Here is a 17,479-nt window from a genome sequence, read left to right as displayed (position 1 = left end):
CTTTTACAGTCTTCAAATAAACTCGCACCTTTTTTTTTATTTTATTAACTTGAGTATTTCTTATATACATTTCAAGTGTTATTCCCTTTCCCGGTTTCCGGGCAAACATCCCCCTCCCCCTCCCCTTCCTTATGGGTGTTCCCCTCCCAACCCTCCCCCCATTGACGCCCTCCCCCCATAGTCTAGTTCACTGGGGGTTCAGTCTTAGCAGGACCCAGGGCTTCCCCTTCCACTGGTGCTCGTACTAGGATATTCATTGCTACCTATGAGGTCAGAGTCCAGGGTCAGTCCATGTATAGTCTTTAGGTAGTGGCTTAGTCCCTGGAAGCTCTGGTTGCTTGGCATTGTTGTACTTTTGGGGTCTCGAGCCCCTTCAAGCTCTTTCAGTTCTTTCTCTGATTCCTTCAATGGGGGTCCTATTCTCAGTTCAGTGGTTTGCTGCTGGCATTCGCCTCTGTATTTGCTGTATTCTGGCTGTGTCTCTCAGGAGCGATCTACATCCGGCTCCTGTCAGTCTGCACTTCTTTGCTTCATCCATCTTGTCTAATTGGGTGGCTGTATATGTATGGGCCACATGTGGGGCAGGCTCTGAATGGGTGTTCCTTCAGTCTCTGTTTTAATCTTTGCCTCTCCCTTCCCTGCCAAGGGTATTCTTTTTCCTCATTTAAAGAAGGAGTGAAGCATTCACATTTTGATCATCCGTCTTGAGTTTCGTTTGTTCTAGGGATCTAGGGTAATTCAAGCATTTGGGCTAAAAGCCACTTATCAATGAGTGCATACCATGTATGTCTTTCTGTGATTGGGTTAGCTCACTCAGGATGATATTTTCCAGTTCCAACCATTTGCCTACAAATTTCATAAACTCATTGTTTTTGATAGCTGAGTAATATTCCATTGTGTAGATGTACCACATTTTCTGTATCCATTCCTCTGTTGAAGGGCATCTGGGTTCTTTCCATTTTCTGGCTATTATAAATAAGGCTGCGATGAACATAGTGGAGCACGTGTCTCTTTTGTATGTTGGGGCATCTTTTGGGTATATGCCCAAGAGAGGTATAGCTGGATCCTCAGGCAGTTCAATGTCCAATTTTCTGAGGAACCTCCAGACTGATTTCCAGAATGGTTTTACCAGTCTGCAATCCCACCAACAATGGAGGAGTGTTCCTCTTTCTCCACATCCTCGCCAGCATCTGCTCTCACCTGAGTTTTTGATCTTAGCCATTCTCACTGGTGTGAGGTGAAATCTCAGGGTTGTTTTGATTTGCATTTCCCTTATGACTAAAGATGTTGAACATTTCTTTAGGTGTTTTTCAGCCATTCGGCATTCCTCAGCTGTGAATTCTTTGTTTAGCTCTGAACCCCATTTTTTAATAGGGTTATTTGATTCCCTGCGGTCTAACTTCTTGAGTTCTTTGTATATTTTGGATATAAGGCCTCTATCTGTTGTAGGATTGGTAAAGATCTTTTCCCAATCTGTTGGTTGCCGTTTTGTCCTAACCACCGTGTCCTTTGCCTTACAGAAGCTTTGCAGTTTTATGAGATCCCATTTGTCGATTCTTGATCTTAGAGCATAAGCCATTGGTGTTTTGTTCAGGAAATTTTTTCCAGTGCCCATGTGTTCCAGATGCTTCCCTAGTTTTTCTTCTATTAGTTTGAGTGTGTCTGGTTTGATGTGGAGGTCCTTGATCCACTTGGACTTAAGCTTTGAACAGGGTGATAAGGATGGATTGATCTGCATTCTTCTACATGTTGCCCTCCAGTTGAACCAGCACCATTTGCTGAAAATGCTATCTTTTTTCCATTGGATGGTTTTGGCTCCTTTGTCAAAAATCAAGTGACCATAGGTGTGTGGGTTCATTTCTGGGTCTTCAATTCTATTCCATTGGTCTATCTGTCTGTCTCTGTACCAATACCATGCAGTTTTTATCACTATTGCTCTGTAATACTGCTTGAGTTCAGGGATAGTGATTCCCCCTGAAGTCCTTTTATTGTTGAGGATAGCTTTAGCTATCCTGGGTTTTTTGTTATTCCAGATGAATTTGCAAATTGTTCTGTCTAACTCTTTGAAGAATTGGATTGGTATTTTGATGGGGATTGCATTGAATCTGTAGATCGCTTTTGGTAAAATGGCCATTTTTACTATATTAATCCTGCCAATCCATGAGCATGGGAGATCTTTCCATCTTCTGAGGTCTTCTTCAATTTCTTTCCTCAGTGTCTTGAAGTTCTTATTGTACAGATCTTTTACTTGCTTGGTTAAAGTCACACCGAGGTACTTTATATTATTTGGGTCTATTATGAAGGGTGTCGTTTCCCTAATCTCTTTCTCGGCTTGTTTCTCTTTTGTATAGAGGAAGGCAACTGATTTATTTGAGTTAATTTTATACCCAGCCACTTTGCTGAAGTTGTTTATCAGCTTTAGTAGTTCTCTGGTGGAACTTTTGGGATCACTTAAATATACTATCATGTCATCTGCAAATAGTGATATTTTGACCTCTTCTTTTCCGGTCTGTATCCCCTTGATCTCCTTTTGTTGTCTGATTGCTCTGGCTAGAACTTCAAGAACTATATTGAATAAGTAGGGAGAGAGTGGGCAGCCTTGTCTAGTCCCTGATTTTAGTGGGATTGCTTCAAGTTTCTCTCCATTTAGTTTAATGTTAGCAACTGGTTTGCTGTATATGGCTTTTACTATGTTTACGTATGGGCCTTGAATTCCTATTCTTTCCAGGACTTTTATCATGAAGGGGTGTTGAATTTTGTCAAATGCTTTCTCAGCATCTAATGAAATGATCATGTGGTTCTGTTCTTTCAGTTTGTTTATATAATGGATCACGTTGATGGTTTTCCTTATATTAAACCATCCCTGCATGCCTGGGATGAAGCCTACTTGATCATGGTGGATGATTGTTTTGATGTGCTCTTGGATTCGGTTTGCCAGAATATTATTGAGTATTTTTGCGTCGATATTCATAAGGGAAATTGGTCTGAAGTTCTCTTTCTTTGTTGGGTCTTTGTGTGGTTTAGGTATAAGAGTAATTGTGGCTTCATAGAAGGAATTCGGTAGTGCTCCATCTGTTTCAATTTTGTGGAATAGTTTGGATAATATTGGTATGAGGTCTTCTATGAAGGTTTGATAGAATTCTGCACTAAACCCGTCTGGACCTGGGCTCTTTTTCGTTGGGAGACCTTTAATGACTGCTTCTATTTCCTTAGGAGTTATGGGGTTGTTTAACTGGTTTATCTGTTCCTGATTTAACTTCGATACCTGGTATCTGTCTAGGAAATTGTCCATTTCCTGAAGATTTTCAAGTTTTGTTGAATATAGGTTTTTATAGTAAGATCTGATGATTTTTTGAATTTCCTCTGAATCTGTTGTTATGTCTCTCTTTTCATTTCTGATTTTGTTAATTTGGACGCACTCTCTGTGTCCTCTCGTTAGTCTGGCTAAGGGTTTATCTATCTTGTTGATTTTCTCAAAGAACCAACTTTTGGTTCTGTTGATTCTTTCTATGGTCCTTTTTGTTTCTACTTGTTTGATTTCAGCTCTGAGTTTGATTATTTCTTGCCTTCTACTCCTCCTGGGTGTATTTGCTTCTTTTTGTTCTAGAGCTTTTAGGTGTTCTGTCAAGCTGCTGACATATGCTCTTTCCTGTTTCTTTCTGCAGGCACTCAGCGCTATGAGTTTTCCTCTTAGCACAGCTTTCATTGTGTCCCATAAGTTTGGGTATGTTGTACCTTCATTTTCATTAAATTCTAAAAAGTTTTTAATTTCTTTCTTTATTTCTTCCTTGACTAGGTTATCATTGAGTAGAGCATTGTTCAATTTCCACGTATATGTGGGCATTCTTCCCTTATTGTTATTGAAGACCAGTTTTAGGCCGTGGTGGTCCGATAGCACGCATGGGATTATTTCTATCTTTCTGTACCTGTTGAGGCCCGTTTTTTGACCAATTATATGGTCAATTTTGGAGAAAGTACCATGAGGAGCTGAGAAGAAGGTATATCCTTTTGCTTTAGGATAGAATGTTCTATAAATATCTGTTAAGTCCATTTGGCTCATGACTTCTCTTAGTCCGTCGACATCACTGTTTAATTTCTGTTTCCATGATCTGTCCATTGATGAGAGTGGGGTGTTGAAAACTCCCACTATTATTGTGTGAGGTGCAATGTGTGTTTTGAGCTTTAGTAAGCTTTCTTTTACGTATGTAGGTGCCCTTGTATTTGGGGCATAGATATTTAGGATTGAGATTCATCTTGGTGGATTTTTCCTTTGATGAATATGAAGTGTCCTTCCTTATCTTTTTTGATGACTTTTAGTTGGAAATTGATTTTATTTGATATTAGAATGGCTACTCCAGCTTGCTTCTTCTGACCATTTGCTTGGAAAGTTGTTTTCCAGCCTTTCACTCTGAGGTAGTGTCTGTCTTTGTCTCTGAGGTGTGTTTCCTGTAGGCAGCAGAATGCAGGGTCCTCGTTGCGTATCCAGTTTGTTAATCTATGTCTTTTTATTGGGGAGTTGAGGCCATTGATGTTGAGAGATATTAAGGAATAGTGATTATTGCTTCCCGTTATATTCATATTTGGATGTGAGGTTATGTTTGTGTGCCTTCATTCTCTTTGTTTTGTTGCCAAGACGATTAGTTTCTTGCTTCTTCTAGGGTATAGCTTGCCTCCTTATGTTGGGCTTTACCCTTTATTATCCTTTGTAGTGCTGGATTTGTAGAAAGATATTGTGTAAATTTGGTTTTGTCATGGAATATCTTGGTTTCTCCATCAATTTTAATTGAGAGTTTTGCTGGATACAGTAACCTGGGCTGGCATTTGTGTTCTCTTAGGGTCTGTATGACATCAGTCCAGGATCTTCTGGCCTTCATAGTTTCTGGCGAGAAGTCTGGTGTGATTCTGATAGGTCTCCCTTTATATGTTACTTGACCTTTTTCCCTTACTGCTTTTAATATTCTTTCTTTATTTTGTGTGTTTGGTGTTTTGACAATTATGTGACGGGAGGTGTTTCTTTTCTGGTCCAATCTATTTGGAGTTCTGTAGGCTTCTTGTATGTCTATGGGTATCTCTTTTTTTAGGTTAGGGAAGTTTTCTTCTATGATTTTGTTGAAGATATTTACTGGTCCTTCGAGCTGGGAGTCTTCACTCTCTTCTATACCTATTATCCTTAGGTTTGATCTTCTCATTGAGTCCTGGATTTCCTGTATGTTTTGGACCAGTAGCTTTTTCCGCTTTACATTATCTTTGACAGTTGAGTCAATGATTTCTATGGAATCTTCTGCTCCCGAGATTCTCTCTTCCATCTCTTGTATTCTGTTGGTGAAGCTTGTATCTACAGCTCCTTGTCTCTTCTTTTGGTTTTCTATATCCAGGGTTGTTTCCATGTGTTCTTTCTTGATTTCTTCTATTTCCATTTTTAATTCCTTCAACTGTTTGATTGTGTTTTCCTGGAATTCTTTCAGGGATTTTTGTGTCTCCTCTCTATGGGTTTCTACTTGTTTATTTATGTTTTCCTGGAATTCTTTCAGGGATTTTTGTGTCTCCTCTCTATGGGCTTCTACTTGTTTATTTATGTTTTCCTGGAATTCTTTCAGGGATTTTTGCGATTCTTTCAGGCATTTTTGCGATTCCTCTCTGTAGGCTTCTACTTGTTCTCTAAGGGAGTTCTTCACATCTTTCTTGAAGTCCTCCAGCATCATGATCAAAAATGATTTTGAAACTAGATCTTGCTTTTCTGGTGTGTTTGGATATTCCCTGTTTGTTTTGATGGGAGAATTGGGCTCCGATGGTGCCATGTAGTCTTGGTTTCTGTTGCTTGGGTTCCTGTGCTTGCCTCTCGCCATCAGATTATCTCTAGTGTTACTTTGTTCTGCTATTTCTGACAGTGGCTAGACTGTCCTATAAGCCTGTGTGTCAGGAGTGCTGTAGACCTGTTTTCCTCTCTTTCAGTCAGTTATGGGGACAGAGTGTTCTGCTTTCCGGCGTGTAGTTTTTCCTCTCTACAGGTCTTCAGCTGTTCCTGTGGGCCTGTGTCTTGAGTTCACCAGGCAGCTTTCTTGCAGCAGAAAATTTGGTCTTACCTGTGGTCCCGGGGCTCAAGTTCGCTCGTGGGGTGCTGCCCACGGGCTCTCTGCAGCGGCAGCAACCAGGAAGACCTGTGCCGCCCCTTCCGGGAGCTTCATTGCCTAAACTCGCACCTTTTATTACCTCAGCCTCCCATTAACCTGTGATTACACCAAGCTGCCATTGTTACTTTGCCCATTATTCTCACCCCTGTACTGTGCTGGAGTAATCTCTTCAGAATGCATTGCCTTCACACTACCTTCAGATCCTTAGTAGCTAACTATAACGCATGCTCGAAGGATCTGCCGACTTGATGTCTCTCAAGCCCTATCTCTTGAACATCAAACACTTTCTCCCACTCTCCACTCCAGCCTCCTGGCTCCTTACAGCCCTGATTCTGGGTTCATTCCTTCATGCCACAGGCCGTTACATATCTAACATACAATGTTCTTCTCTTCCCTGCCTAGACTGTTACTTTCCTTTGTTTTGCCTAATTCATGTTTAATCCTTTAGACCTCTTCTTGGGCATTGATATTTTAGGGAAATGTCTCCCACCTTTAACTTGGTCTCCTTTGTAAGTTTTCCATTGCATATGCAATTATGTGTTTAATGGTTGTTTTCTTGGTTTTTGTTCCTGGAGAACAGAGCGCACATTGATTGGGCTCATTCTGTATTTCTGCTGCTTATTGTTTTGTTAGAAATATGGTCATTCTGGACACTTCTGCTGATAGGAAAGTTGATGAGTTTTTCTCTTTCTTTGCAGATATGCTGTTTCATTATTAATGACCATTGAGAGGAAACAGAGTAAAGGATATTTACATTTTTAATTTTCCCCAGGTCGGGTTGGAAGCACAGATAGCAGCAAGAATGGGTAATTTTTTTATTCAAAATACTATTTATAGCATTATAAAATATATGGTACATCAGTTAAATAGTTTACATATTAAAATAACCATCACTGTTTCTTATTTCTCAAATAATAAGAATGAATTCTCTTAAAACTGACTGACTAAAATAAATTCATTCTCTCTTTTTTATTTTAGAAAAACGATGCACAATGTTTTTAGAAGGAATGTCGCAATTAATCTTGGAAAATATACCAAGAGCTGAGTAAGTATTTTTTACAGTAATCAATAGTTTTGAAGTCATGGGTAATATTCCCCTTCCTGTAGAGTTATTTAGCCTTATATGGTTATTTTAATTTGTATCCGTCTCTATGGATAGAGACGTAATTATGTGCAACTATGTATTCAATAATGTAGATTAATGATGATGACGTAACAGCGCCACACCTGTTTGGGGGTCTATGCCATCCACTTGGATTTTGTTATAATTCTATTTTGTTGTTTTAGCTATTCCAGCTTATTCAATGATTTTGTTGAATCTGAGTTCTTTCTGATTGATGGTGACTCCTTGCTCCTCACATGTGTGTGTGAGATGTCACTTGAGCCAGGACAGAGTCTCCATTTCTTCTACCTGGTTGAACGCTACCTGCTGGATGTTACGAGCAAAGGAGGGCAATTTGCCATCGTTTTCTTCAAGGTAACACAGATCAGCTGGGTTTTTTTATTCTCTAAAGGCTAAAACCAAAATTCACTTAATTAATTAGAGACACAGTTTCTTGTTGCTGAAGCTGGCCTAGGACTCAACAAGCCTTTTGCCTCTATTTCCCAAGTGAAAAGATTTCAGGGATGCACTACCACAGCTGGCTACAGCTAAAATTGGTTTTATAAAACTTTGTAAATATTTTCACCTCTGATTTCCAAGTAAAATGTATTCTTTAAAGTGCAAAAAAAAATGATTTGGAGGTTAAAGCCAGGAGGATTTAAGTTTGAAGCCTGCCTGAAGCTCACACAATGAGCCCAATTTGAAAAAACCTTCTTAAGAGAAAAAAAAAATCTGGAAATGCGGTTTAGTGGTAGAGGATTTGCCTAGTGCATGCAGGACTGTTGGTTCAATTTCCAGCACCAAAAAGAAACAAGACAAAGCAAAACAACAAAAACCAACCAAGAACAAAACAAATAAGTCAGGGAAGAAGAGAAAAAAACAAACAATGACCTAGCATTGCAGTGTTCAAGAATAAATGCAATTAGATGATTTTGTAATGTGTGATGAGCTTTTTGTAGTGTTTGTTGAACAGACCCAGAGTCACAAGAATGGCTGAATTGCTCAACAGTGGCCCCACCAACCTCAATTCTAGTCCTCCATCTGAGAACCATTCTGCCTTCCAAACTCAGCAAGCAATTTATTAGAGTACGTTGTTGGGTGTATTTGAGCCCACACAAACTAACTACCACTACTTTGGTATTGTATGCTCTGTCATAAGTACCATATGTGGTTTAATTAATACAATTTGGACAATTTCAAATACAGGTATATGTACCTGCTACCATATCTTTCTATTCCTATAGTTAGAACAGCTAACAGTCTACACAAAGGTTCGGCATGGTTTGTTCAGTTGGGAACTCACGTTAGTGTATATTTCTGAGCATTCCTGGCCAGCAGAATTTTGCACAAGGAGCAAGTGTTCTGCTCCATGTTTACGGTTAGTTGTACAAATTTTTGTCTGCGGAGAAAAACTCATGCTGTTTAAGAAATGTCGCTGCAGTCTGGAATTATTCTCTAGAGTAGCGCATTCTCCTTCCACTCCCAATTTCAGAAAATTTATAATTGCAAATTACTATTTTCATAGTTTTTCTGTACTTTGTCTTCTTGAAGTGTGGTAGGATGGGAGAATAATTATAACACAGGAAGGCAAAGTGTGATGCACTCTGAGTGCCATGTTGTTTTCAGGGCACCCAAGCTCTCAAGTCCAAAGTGTGATTTATAGAATACATTTGTGATACAGTCAAAGTCCAGGGTCAATTTGATGACTATAGAACAGGAACTCCCCCACCCCACCCCCACACATAACAAACGGCTGTATTGTATTTCCTTCAGTGACCTTAATACTATGGTCTTGTGAGTAAACTAGTAAAATACTAAATGATCCTTCTCAATTAACATACTTTACCTCCTCCGCCATAGGATGCTGAATATGCATACTTCAGTGTCCCAGAACTTCTTACACTGAGAACTTCTTTAATTCTGCATCTTCAGAAGAATACCACCATTGAAGTTTGGACTATGTTTTCTAACTGCTTGTCAGAAGAGTGGAGTATTTGCTTGAATCAGAGCTGCCCATATTTCTTGATAGTGGCTGACGAAGGCCTAGACCACCTGCAAACACATCTTTTAAACTTTGTAGTCATTCAGGCTTGGGCAGCAAAGGTCAATGTTGTGCTTTTCTCAGGGCAAACATCTGACATCCTTCGTCTTTATGCATACTTTATGCAAAGCTCGTACACAAACCAGATGTTTTTTAAGAAGGTAATGTATATCTAAAAGACTATGTTCTAGAATTTTGTTAGCATTTCTATATTTACTCAGGAAAGATGGTTAAGTGATTAAGAGTGCATATTAGTCTTGCACCCGTGTTGGATAGTTCACAGCTGGCTGTAGCTCCAGGTCTGGCCTCTGTGTGCACTGCGTTTACATGCACATACCTACAGACAGACAGACAGATGGACACACACACATACAACTAGAACTTAAATAAGTCTTGAAAAAATAACTCTCTTGATTCAGTGTTGATTCTACCTGCAATAAACTATTACAGATTTAATAGGAATATATACAGTTTAATAGCATTAACAATGAATTAATACTGACAACATATAGAAATTTGTCAAGTACTCCTTGTCATGGATTATTTACATTAACTGCCACCAAAATCCCTTAAGGCAAGCATAAGAGTCATCTACATTTGAAGATAATGAAGTAGACGCTTGAATAAGTAGCCTGTTCAAAATCAACACCAAATGAATAGTAGACTAGAATATAAATGTTATGAGAAGCAATGTCACCCTGTCCCGTATCTCCTAACATTGTGTGGTATGTGAAATACATGTTAATGAAGGTCAGAAAAACATGAAATTGGAGGTCAAGGTGTGTCTCTGTTGCTGAGATCAACTAGTGAGACGCTAGCTTATGTGGTTACCTTTAATGAGAACACTCTGGGGCAGCCTAAAGAAGGAAAGGCAGAAATGATTCATTTCTTTATAAATAACCAACATCAATAAATCATTTGCTTTTGAAACAATCAGAATTCAAACTCCACCATGGTATTATTTTTCTATATTGGTATATTTGAGAACTAATTTGTTGAAAATTTCAGAGTAAAGCATATGGGCAGACTTTTTAAATAAATCTGGTTTGCTCACTAGGTAAGGCGAATTCTGCATATGGCTATTATTCCATATCTTATCCAAGTAGCTTTAGAACCAGTTAACATGTGTCCCTCTATAAGAATTACATCAAATTCATCATCTCACATCCGCATACACGCAAATGATTTTCGTAACATGATGGGGTAGTTTATTTTGCTTTTGTTACGATTCCTATCATTAAAGTATTCCAAACTCTGACTGCTAACTGTGAGCGGTTAACAGTCTTGAGCTCTATTTTTATACCTACGGGAAGTATTAAATACAGAATTTACATTGTAGTTCTTTTTTATTTTCATAGACAGGGTCTCACTGTGTAGCTCAGGCTGGCTTGGAACTCTTGAAGATCCACTTTCCTCTCTGTCCCTGAGTGCTGGGATTAAAGGCATGTGTCACCATACCCAGCCTGAGTTTATAATATTCTGTTGACAGCAGTTTCTGAATCTGCTCTCTGAGAAAACTTGCAAAAATTCTGCCTAGAATAAATTTTTTTTCTACTTTTTAAAAAAAATTTTTTAATACTTAATAATAATTCTTTGGTTTCCGGGCAAACATCCCCTTCCCCCTCCCCTTCCTTATGGGTGTTCCCCTCCCAACCCTCCCCCATTGCCGCCCTCCCCCTAACAGTCTAGTTCACTGGGGGTTCAGTCTTAGCAGGACCCAGGGCTTCCCCTTCCACTGGTGCTCTTACTAGGATATTCATTGCTACCTATGAGGTCAGAGTCCAGGGTCAGTCCATGTATAGTCTTTAGGTAGTGGCTTAGTCCCTGGAAGCTCTGATTGCTTGGCATTGTTGTACATATGGGGTCTCGAGCCCCTTCAAGCTCTTCCAGTTCTTTCTCTGATTCCTTCAACGGGGGTCCTATTCTCAGTTCAGTGGTTTGCTGCTGGCATTTGCCTCTGTATTTGCTGTATTCTGGCTGTGTCTCTCAGGAGCGATCTACATCCGGCTCCTGTCAGTCTGCACTTCTTTGCTTCATCCATCTTGTCTAATTGGGTGGCTGTATATGTATGGGCCACATGTGGGGCAGGCTCTGAATGGGAGTTCCTTCAGTCTCTGTTTTAATCTTTGCCTCTCTCTTCCCTGCCAAGGGTATTCTTGTTCCCCTTTTAGAGAAGGAGTGAAGCATTCACATTTTGATCATCCGTCTTGAGTTTCATTTGTTCTAGGCATCCAGGGTAATTCAAGCATTTGGGGTAATAGCCACTTATCAATGAGTGCATACCATGTATGTCTTTCTGTGATTGGGTTAGCTCACTCAGGATGATATTTTCCAGTTCCAACCATTTGCCTACGAATTTCATAAAGCCGTTGTTTTTGATAGCTGAGTAATATTCCATTGTGTAGATGTACCACATTTTCTGTATCCATTCCTCTGTTGAAGGGCATCTGGGTTCTTTCCAGCTTCTGGCTATTATAAATAAGGCTGCGATGAACATAGTGGAGCACGTGTCTTTTTTATATGTTGGGGCATCTTTTGGGTATATACCCAAGAGAGGTATAGCTGGATCCTCAGGCAGTTCAATGTCCAATTTTCTGAGGAACCTCCAGACTGATTTCCAGAATGGCTTTACCAGTCTGCAATCCCACCAACAATGGAGGAGTGTTCCTCTTTCTCCGCATCCTCGCCAGCATCTGCTCTCACCTGAGTTTTTGATCTTAGCCATTCTCACTGGTGTGAGGTGGAATCTCAGGGTTGTTTTGATTTGCATTTCCCTTATGACTAAAGATGTTGAACATTTCTTTAGGTGTTTCTCAGCCATTCGGCATTCCTCAGCTGTGAATTCTTTGTTTAGCTCTGAACCCCATTTTTAATAGGGTTATTTGTCTCCCTGCGCTCTAACTTCTTGAGTTCTTTGTATATTTTGGATATAAGGCCTCTATCTGTTGTAGGATTGGTAAAGATCTTTTCCCAATCTGTTGGTTGCCGATTTGTCCTAACCACAGTGTTCTTTGCCTTACAGAAGCTTTGCAGTTTTATGAGATCCCATTTGTCGATTCTTGATCTTAGAGCATAAGCCATTGGTGTTTTGTTCAGGAAATTTTTTCCAGTGCCCATGTGTTCCAGATGCTTCCCTAGTTTTTCTTCTATTAGTTTGAGTGTATCAGGTTTGATGTGGAGGTCCTTTATCCACTTGGACTTAAGCTTTGTACAGGGTGATAAGCATGGATCAATCTGCATTCTTCTACATGTTGACCTCCAGTTGAACCAGCACCATTTGCTGAAAATGCTATCTTTTTTCCATTGGATGGTTTTGGCTCCTTTGTCAAAAATCAAGTGACCATAGGTGTGTGGGTTCATTTCTGGGTCTTCAATTCTATTCCATTGGTCTATCTGTCTGTCTCTGTACCAATACCATGCAGTTTTTATCACTATTGCTCTGTAATACTGCTTGAGTTCAGGGATAGTGATTCCCCCCTGAAGTCCTTTTATTGTTGAGGATAGCTTTAGCTATCCTGGGTTTTTTGTTATTCCAGATGAATTTGCAAATTGTTCTGTCTAACTCTTTGAAGAATTGGATTGGTATTTTGATGGGGATTGCATTGAATCTGTAGATTGCTTTTGGTAAAATGGCCATTTTTACTATATTAATCCTGCCAATCCATGAGCATGGGAGATCTTTCCATCTTCTGAGGTCTTCTTCAATTTCTTTCTTCAGTGTCTTGAAGTTCTTATTGTACAGATCTTTTACTTGCTTGGTTAAAGTCACACCGAGGTACTTTATATTATTTGGGTCTATTATGAAGGGTGTCGTTTCCCTAATTTCTTTCTCGGCTTGTTTCTCTTTTGTGTAGAGGAAGGCTACTGATTTATTTGAGTTAATTTTATACCCAGCCACTTTGCTGAAGTTGTTTATCAGCTTTAGTAGTTCTCTGGTGGAACTTTTGGGATCACTTAAATAAACTATCATATCATCTGCCAATAGTGATATTTTGACTTCTTCTTTTCTGATCTGTATCCCCTTGACCTCCTTTTGTTGTCTGATTGCTCTGGCTAGAACTTCCAGAACTCTATTGAATAAGTAGGGAGAGAGTGGGCAGCCTTGTCTAGTCCCTGATTTTAGTGGGATTGCTTCAAGTTTCTCTCCATTTAGTTTAATGTTAGCAACTGGTTTGCTGTATATGGCTTTTACTATGTTTAGGTATGGGCCTTGAATTCCTATTCTTTACAGGACTTTTATCATGAAGGGGTGTTGAATTTTGTCAAATGCTTTCTCAGCATCTAATGAAATGATCATGTGGTTTTGTTCTTTCAGTTTGTTTATATAATGGATCACGTTGATGGTTTTCCATATATTAAACCATCCCTGCATGCCTGGGATGAAGCCTACTTGATCATGGTGGATGATTGTTTTGATATGCTCTTGCATTCGGTTTTCCAGAATTTTATTAAGTATTTTTGCGTCGATATTCATAAGGGAAATTGGTCTGAAGTTCTCTTTCTTTGTTGGGTCTTTGTGTGGTTTAGGTATAAGAGTAATTGTGGCCTCATAGAAGGAATTCGGGAGTGATCCATCTGTTTCAATTTTGTGGAATAGTTTGGATAATATTGGTATGAGGTCTTCTATGAAGGTTTGATAGAATTCTGCACTAAACCCGTCTAGACCTGGGCTCTTTTTGGTTGGGAGATCTTTAATGACTGCTTCTATTTCCTTAGGAGTTATGGGGTTGTTTAACTGGTTTATCTGTTCCTGATTTAACTTCGGTACCTGATATTTGTCTAGGAAATTGTCCATTTCCTGTAGATTTTCAAGTTTTGTTGAATATAGGCTTTTATAGTAAGATCTGATGATTTTTTGAATTTCCTCTGAATCTGTAGTTATGTCTCCCTTTTCATTTCTGATTTTGTTAATTTGGACACACTCTCTGTGTCCTCTCGTTAGTCTGGCTAAGGGTTTATCTATCTTGTTGATTTTCTCAAAGAACCAACTTTTGGTTCTGTTGATTCTTTCTATGGTCCTTTTTGTTTCTACTTGGTTGATCTCAGCTCTGAGTTTGATTATTTCCTGCCTTCTACTCCTCCTGGGTGTATTTGCTTCTTTTTGCTCTAGAGCTTTTAGGTGTGCTGTCAAGGTGCTGACATATGCTCTTTCCTGTTTCTTTCTGCAGGCACACAGCGCTATGAGTTTTCCTCTTAGCACAGCTTTCATTGTGTCCCATAAGTTTGGGTATGTTGTACCTTCATTTTCATTAAATTCTAAAAAGTTTTTAATTTCTTTCTTTATTTCTTCCTTGACTAGGTTATCATTGAGTAGAGCATTGTTCAATTTCCATGTATATGTGGGCATTCTTCCCTTATTGTTATTGAAGACCAGTTTTAGGCTGTGGTGGTCTGATAGCACACATGCGATTATTTCTATCTTTCTGTACCTGTTGAGGCCCGTTTTTTGACCAACTATATGGTCAATTTTGGAGAAAGTACCATGAGGAGCTGAGAAGAAGGTATATCCTTTTGCTTTAGGATAGAATGTTCTATAAATATCTGTTAAGTCCATTTGGCTCATGACTTCTCTTAGTCTGTCTACGTCTCTGTTTAATTTCTGTTTCCATGATCTGTCCATTGATGAGAGTGGGGTGTTGAAATCTCCCACTATTATTGTGTGAGGTGCAATGTGTGTTTTGAGCTTTAGTAAGGTTTCTTTTACGTATGTAGGTGCCCTTGTATTTGGGGCATAGATATTTAGGATTGAGAGTTCATCTTGGTGGATTTTTCCTTTGATGAATATGAAGTGTCCTTCCTTATCTTTTTTGATGACTTTTAATTGAAAATTGATTTTATTTGATATTAGAATGGCTACTCCAGCTTGCTTCTTCTGACCATTTGCTTGGAAAGTTGTTTTCCAGCCTTTCACTCTGAGGTAGTGTCTGTCTTTGTCTCTGAGGTGTGTTTCCTGTAAGCAACAGAATGCAGGGTCCTCGTTGCATATCCAGTTTGTTAATCTATGTCTTTTTATTGGGGAGTTGGGGCCATTGATGTTGAGAGATATTAAGGAATAGTGATTATTGCTTCCTGTTATATTCATATTTGGATGTGAGGTTATGTTTGTGTGCTTTTCTTCTCTTTGTTTTGTTGCCAAGACGATTAGTTTCTTGCTTCTTCTAGGGTATAGCTTGCCTCCGTATGTTGGGCTTTACCCTTTATTATTCTTTGTAGTGCTGGATTTGTAGAAAGATATTGTGTAAATTTGGTTTTGTCATGGAATATCTTGGTTTCTCCATCTATGTTAATTGAGAGTTTTGCTGGATACAGTAACCTGGGCTGGCATTTGTGTTCTCTTAGGGTCTGCATGACATCTGTCCAGGATCTTCTGGCCTTCATAGTTTCTGGCGAAAAGTCTGGTGTGATTCTGATAGGTCTGCCTTTATACGTTACTTGACCTTTTCCCCTTACTGCTTTTAATATTCTTTCTTTATTTTGTGCGTTTGGTGTTTTGACTATTATGTGACGGGAGGTGTTTCTTTTCTGGTCCAATCTATTTGGAGTTCTGTAGGCTTCTTGTATGCCTATGGGTATCTCTTTTTTTAGGTTAGGGAAGTTTTCTTCTATGAGTTTGCTGAAGATATTTACTGGTCCTTTGAGCTGGGAGTCTTCACTCTCTTCTATACCTATTATCCTTAGGTTTGATCTTCTCATTGAGTCCTGGATTTCCTGTATGTTTTGGACCAGTAGCTTTTTCTGCTTTACATTATCTTTGACAGTTGAGTCAATGATTTCTATGGAATCTTCTGCTCCCGAGATTCTCTCTTCCATCTCTTGTATTCTGTTGGTGAAGCTTGTATCTACAGCTCCTTGTCTCTTCTTTTGATTTTCTATATCCAGGGTTGTTTCCATGTGTTCTTTCTTGATTGCTTCTATTTCCGTTTTTAATTCCTTCAACTGTTTGATTGTGTTTTCCTGGAATTCTTTCAGGGATTTTTGTGTCTCCTCTCTATGGGTTTCTACTTGTTTATTTATGTTTTCCTGGAATTCTTTCAGGCATTTTTGCGATTTCTCTCTGTAGGCTTCTACTTGTTCTCTAAGGGAGTTCTTCACGTCTTTCTTGAAGTCCTCCAGCATCATGATCAAATATCATTTTGAAACTAGATCTTGCTTTTCTGGTGTGTTTGGATATTCCCTGTTTATTTTGGTGGGAGCATTGGGCTCCGATGATGCCATGTAGTTTTGGTTTCTGTTGCTTGGGTTCCTGCGCTTGCCTCTCGCCATCAGATTATCTCTAGTGTTACTTTGTTCTGCTATTTCTGACAGTGGTAGACTGTCCTATAAGCCTGTGTGTCAGAAGTGCTGTAGACCTGTTTTCCTGTTTTCTTTCAGCCAGTTATGGGGACAGAGTGTTCTGCTTTCGGGCGTGTAGTTTTTCCTCTCTACAGGTCTTCAGCTGTTCCAGTGGGCCTGTGTCTGGAGTTCACCAGGCAGGTCTCTTGCAGGGGAAAAGTTGGTCCTACCTGTGGTTCCAAGGCTCAAGTTTGCTCGTGGGGTACTGCCTAAGTCCTCTCCGCGGCGGCAGCAACCGGGAAGATCTGCGCCGCTCTTTCCGGGAGCTTCAGTGCACCAGGGTTCCAGATGGCGTTTGGTGTTTTCCTCTGGCGTCTGGATGTGTGCAGAGTGCAGTCTCTTCTGGTTTCCCAGGCGTGTCTGCCTCTCTGAAGGTTTAGCTCTCCCTCCCACGGGATTTGGGTGCAGAGAACTGTTTATCCGGTCTGTTTCCTTCAGGTTCCGGCGGTGTCTGAGGCGCAGGGGTCCCGCCGCTCCTGGGCCCTCCCCTACGGGAACACAGAGGCCTTATACAGTTTCCTCTTGGGCCAGGGATGTGGGCAGGGGTGGGCAGTGTTGGTGGTCTCCTCCGCTCTGCAGCCTCAGGAGTGCCCACCTGACCAGGCGGTGAGGTCTAGAATAAATTTTAATGGAGGGTTTTATTTATAAAATAATTTATGCCATAATTCATTAACATTCATTCACTTTAAAGAATTTTTTTTTTAACATTAACCTGGACAAGTAACTTTTATTCACCTGTAATAATTGTCGTCATGTCTTGTAGGCTTTCTGCCTGTCTGCTATCCTGAGCCTAGTCCTAGAAGCTTCAAGCCCCATATGTTTTCAGCCCCTGAGACTTATTGTGGAATAAGATCACCCCTTCTTAGTTCTTTC

At 39.8% G+C, this 17,479-nt stretch overlaps 2 protein-coding genes across 29 annotated transcripts in view; one reads left to right on the top strand and one right to left on the bottom strand.

Annotated features, from left to right (window-relative positions):
• Positions 1-17,479, bottom strand: part of Erich1 (glutamate-rich 1) — a gene marked incomplete at its 5' end in the record, with an annotated part of 52,793,804 nt that overhangs the window by 49,164,069 nt on the left and 3,612,256 nt on the right.
• The window catches only part of Ddx60 (DEXD/H-box helicase 60), a 120,930-nt gene that overhangs the window by 11,305 nt on the left and 92,146 nt on the right, over positions 1-17,479 (top strand). For 17 of the 29 annotated variants that reach the window (XR_015639259.1, XR_015639271.1, XR_015639267.1 and 14 more), the window contains 4 exons: positions 6,830-6,937; positions 7,110-7,176; positions 7,419-7,608; positions 9,094-9,435. Coding sequence is in view for 10 of the 29 variants with exons in the window: in XM_087587260.1 (XP_087443386.1) it covers positions 6,934-6,937; positions 7,110-7,176; positions 7,419-7,608; positions 9,094-9,435 (603 nt within the window). In the remaining 19 variants the exon portion in view is untranslated. The remainder of the gene's footprint in view (positions 1-6,829; positions 6,938-7,109; positions 7,177-7,418; positions 7,609-9,093; positions 9,436-17,479) is intronic. The other 12 variants (XR_015639270.1, XR_015639265.1, XR_015639269.1 and 9 more) reach the window with 1 other exon arrangement.

The sequence above is a fragment of the Rattus norvegicus genome, chromosome 16, assembly GCF_021556685.1.
Source record: "Rattus norvegicus strain SHRSP/BbbUtx chromosome 16, alternate assembly SHRSP_T2T, whole genome shotgun sequence".
NCBI lineage: Eukaryota > Metazoa > Chordata > Mammalia > Rodentia > Muridae > Rattus > Rattus norvegicus.
This window is presented reverse-complemented; position numbering and strand designations above follow the sequence as displayed.